General features: G+C 37.2%; 1 protein-coding gene across 1 annotated transcript; it reads left to right on the top strand.

Annotated features, from left to right (window-relative positions):
• The first annotated feature begins 860 nt into the window (after positions 1-860).
• LOC107744053 (P2Y purinoceptor 14-like) lies at positions 861-1862 on the top strand. The gene has a single exon (XM_016557521.1). The coding sequence runs from the start codon at positions 861-863 to the stop codon at positions 1860-1862; it is 1002 nt and encodes a 333-aa protein (XP_016413007.1).
• The last annotated feature ends 2695 nt before the right edge of the window (positions 1863-4557 follow it).

Here is a 4557-nt window from a genome sequence, read left to right as displayed (position 1 = left end):
AGGGGTCCCTTTTCACTGTTGCACTGTGGTGAGGGAACAGCTGTATGTGTTACTAAGCTGTATGTGTTGATTTTATCAGACGATGCCGCGATTATAAGTGAGAGTGACTCCTGGTTAACATGTATTAAAAGGGGTCGTGTTTAGTCACTATTTAGTGTGGTATTTTTTGACAATATTCACTCATCATGACAGTAAAATAAGGCATTCTCAGTCAATATACTGCAGTATTTCCTCTCTCAATCAGTAGAAAATATGGTTAACACCCGGTCATGCATGAAAAAAAATACCGTGATATAAATTTTTGGTCATACCGCCCAGCACTACTTGGTAGTACACTTAACCATATTGTAGACAACAGAAGTAATTATGAAATTACATATAAAGATGCACTTAAGTGCTGCTTAAGTAGGTAAAAAAAACACTAACAGTTCAGCTAATTGCATTGAATATACATTTAAACAATAATATGTTTTCATGTAATGGCAATTAACATGTAATTACGAGTCTGAATTCATTACATTCAATTCACACCTAAGTATATTCTTTTAAAGTATATTATTTCCATAATACTCTTTTTAAAGTATGCTAAAGTGTACTTTTTCACAAGGTTGGTATTTTCCTGGGATAGACAAAGTACAAAAAAAATTTAATCAGAGTCTTGTCAGAGAATCTGAAGCAGAAATAAAAGCACAAAAGGAAAAGGACTATACAAAGATTATTCATAAAAGTGCCACTTTTAATTTCTGAACATAAGCAATAGCGCATAGCAGAAGTTAAAACACTGAAACATGTAAAATCATGTCACAATATTTCCTGATATCATCAGAGCTAAAGAAGTTCTTTTATTTTGCATTTTAGATATGGACTACATCAATGCTACACAGACTGAATGGAGAAACTGTACAAATGTCAGCAGCGTGTTCACACAACAGGTTCTGCCTATACTCTACACCATCATCTGCGTGTGTGCCTTCATTCTCAACGGACTCGCCGCTTGGATCTTCTTCAGGGTTCCCAGCTCCTCATCCTTAATAGTTTACCTAAAAAACATGGTGGTGGCAGACGTTCTGATGTTGTTTACCTACCCGTGGCGTGTGGTGGACTACCTCGGTTACGGCGGCTTGCAGCTGAAGCTGATAGTTTGCCGCTACACTGCTGTGCTTTTCTACCTCAGCATGTACACGGGAATAACCTTCATGAGCCTCATCAGCTTGGAACGTTACTTTAAAATCGTCCGCAGCACCTCTGGCGTGTCTTCCTTTCTGCAGCGCATTTCGGTAGCGAAGGCTCTCGCACTGCTAACTTGGGGCATCATGATGTTCTTCATGCTGCCAAACTCCATTTTATCCAACCAGCCCATGCCTAAGGATTTCTCCTGCATGGCCCTCAAGAGCTACCTGGGTCAGCGCTGGCACGAAATTTCAGCCCACTTCAACGTTGGAATCTTCTGGGTGGTGTTCCTGCTGATGGTGTTTTGCTACACTTCCATCGCCTGTCATGTGTACCGCTCTTACAAACGCGTGCAACAGGACAGCAGCAAGGCGGGGCGGCGGTCAAATCGAAGCATCTTTAGCTTGTTGGCTGTGTTCGTCTTCTGCTTTGTTCCCTACCACGTTTGTCGTGTGCCCTACACACTAAGCCAAAGGCCCAAGGCTGGTTTTAGCTCCCACAACTGCTTCATTCTCTTCCAGGTCAAAGAAGCTACGCTCTTCTTGACTGCCCTTAATGTGTGTCTGGATCCTGTCATTTACTTTTTCATGTGCAGGACATTCAGAGAGTTGCTTTTGCAGAAGATGCCATCTGTAAACCGCGAAAACAGGAGGCCTTCAATGGGCATTGGGCTGAGTATCAGCAATCTGTAAGATCAAGAGCAACAGAGGAAATGAGCATTGGCCATTTGCAAGATAGAAAAGATATTTTGATTTCAAAACCACATACCTAGCTGTGGTTTCCTTGCAGGCGAAAATGCAGAATAAAAAAATGGAATGGAAGAGCGTCACAACATCGTGGTGTTTTCAAAAAAAAAAAACCCAAAGTCAACCACAGCTGTCAATACCATTTACTGAAGAAAAGTCAACCCTTAACTGGAACGTTCACCTGTAAATAGAAATTCTGACATACTTTTCTCACCCTCATCTAATTTTAAATCTTTTACTTTGCATGTAAATTTTTTTTTTTGTTTGTTTTTTTTTGCAGCAATGCCATTGAAGAACCATTTTCAGTTCCCTGATGAACCTTTCAGTGAACAGTTCTAAAAATAACCGTTTTTTAAATTATTGTAAAGAACATTTAAAAAACCTTTTCCACTATAAAGAACTTTTTGTGTAAATATACACATTCCGAGGATGTTAAAGGTTCTTCATAGAACCATATATTTTTTTGTGTACTTCCTTCTATGGAATATAAATGGAGAAACTTTAAAGACTATCCAAGACATTATTTTCTGTACATTAAAAGGGAACGAGAACTGATGGTGTCAAGCTCCAAAATGTAAATTTAGTCCATATGTCTTCTGAAGTCACACAGTAGCATTTTGTGAGGAACATTCACATTCACAAATTCACAGAAAATCTTTCTGCATGCAGTTCTAAATATCAAATTTGGCCTCATTACAGGATGACGGCATCATTATAGGCTTGACATGATTATATTTTGTCATGAGATCAGTGCTGTTGGTTGTCCATAAAATTTTTTGTAATTTATTTCAGAGGCAAGGGGAAGATTTTGGTGAATAACACCTTATATTACATGGAAAAGAGCTTCCAAAATAAATCTTTAAAAATTCTCCTCAGAACAATAGAACATTACACAGGTTTGGAACAATATGACATTTTGGTTGATCTGTTCCTTTAAAATTGCACTTAACTCAATCCTACACATTTCACACTTCTGTTATTTACATGGTAAGCCTCAGCAGCATTTTTTTCCCACCATAACGCTGGATGCCTATTGGCTCTGGAGAGACAGGATGTGTTTAGACTTCACACTTGGTTGATGCAGAAACCATTTCCATTGGTTTTACTCTGAGAGACGCTGTACAGGCCACAATTAATTCTAGCGCTCTCACACACTCACATTCTCCTTTCACATACATATATTTTTAGTCTCTCACACACATTCTCGTTTCACATACATATGTTTCTACTTTTATATATATATATATATATATATACGCTTTACTTTTCAGCACATATATATTCTGACTTTCAATCATATATATTTACACTTTCACACACTCATATGTAGGTATGTAAGGGGGTTGGGGGTTCTATTACTTCCTCTTTAACCAGGAAGCCACATTCAAGCCACTGGTGTTGCCCGTTTTGTGCTTCACAGGAGAGGATTAAACTGGCAGATCAGTGCATAATCAAAGAATTGACAGATTATGGGCAGAGCTAAATAGAATACAGTAATTTAATTTTGTTAATCTATTTGCGTTTATGGAGGCAAAGTTAAATTTACTTAATGAACACCATTTATTTTGCCTTCATTATATTTATTTGCCATGAATTCAAAGAAGTGCCACTGAATTTCAGAAGCATGGTCTTTCGACTCAAGGGGGCAAACTCCTCTTCAGCTGTGGCAGAGGGGCATAGTCAACAATGCAGGAATGCATAACCCAATATGAACAGTATTTTTGACACAGACAGTGGTTTTAGTATTGATGGCAACATACTCTCAGAGTTACAGACAAATAATAATGTTGTTGTTCCACCAATTACCTTTATACAAAAATGTATGAATGTGTGTTAAAATATTTGACAATGTGAGCAAAAATTTTTGTATGTTAAAGGAGAATGTAAGTGTGTGAGAGCACCAGAATGAATTTGGGCTTGTAGGGCCTTTCATACCTGTGCGGTTTATTTGCTTATTGTTTTAAAATAGGTTGATTAAATGAAAGAGAGGATTCTGTTTGTCAGTGTGTTTAATGGTCAGTTGCTGACATATCAAGATTCTACACCTTAAACTTCCTGTTGGAGTGTCATTAGAGTCTCTAGCTCTCACCGGTGAGGGAGGGGGGAGTTAACGTAACAACTATGCCAGTTACAACTTCTTTATGTTATACATTAATAATTGATGACTGTTTGAGGCAACACTTTGTTTATCTTACTCTGTAAATGCAAGTCTCATGAGTCAGACATTTTAAATCTGTTTTATGTGAATTACAGATCCTACTGTTTTAGCGTGAATCACACAAAGCCTGTGAAGAAGTTATCCTGGTCATATTTCTCTCTAAATCAAAAGAAACTTTTAGAAGAAAAATCAGCATATTTATTTATTTTTATGCTTTAGTTTGGTGCTAATTTACAACATTTTACATATAAGAAATAAACGGTGTTTTTGTGATGTCTTCTGAATGGTGTAGAATGAGATGAAGTACTCATAATTTTCTATTAAATTTTTTTTTATACAAACCTCTCATTGTATTTTTACATGTTGCAATGATGTGATGTGGTGTTTCACAAAATTTCAGAAGGTATCCCCATCAAGCTCATTTGTTGTAGATATGATAGTTAGCGTAGTGCTGTTGGTTATGCAAAGAATGCAAATTAGAAA

Source organism: Sinocyclocheilus rhinocerous, unplaced genomic scaffold, assembly GCF_001515625.1.
Source record: "Sinocyclocheilus rhinocerous isolate Xijiao unplaced genomic scaffold, SAMN03320098_v1.1 scaffold407, whole genome shotgun sequence".
Taxonomy (NCBI): Eukaryota; Metazoa; Chordata; class Actinopteri; order Cypriniformes; family Cyprinidae; genus Sinocyclocheilus; species Sinocyclocheilus rhinocerous.
The sequence above is the reverse complement of the archived record's forward strand: the minus strand, read 5'-3'. Positions and strand labels throughout refer to the sequence as shown.

What these genes read in the sequence shown, in the direction of transcription:
- LOC107744053 (XM_016557521.1), top strand. Translation starts at nt 861, where the DNA reads ATGGACTACATCAATGCTACACAGACTGAATGGAGAAACTGTACAAAT.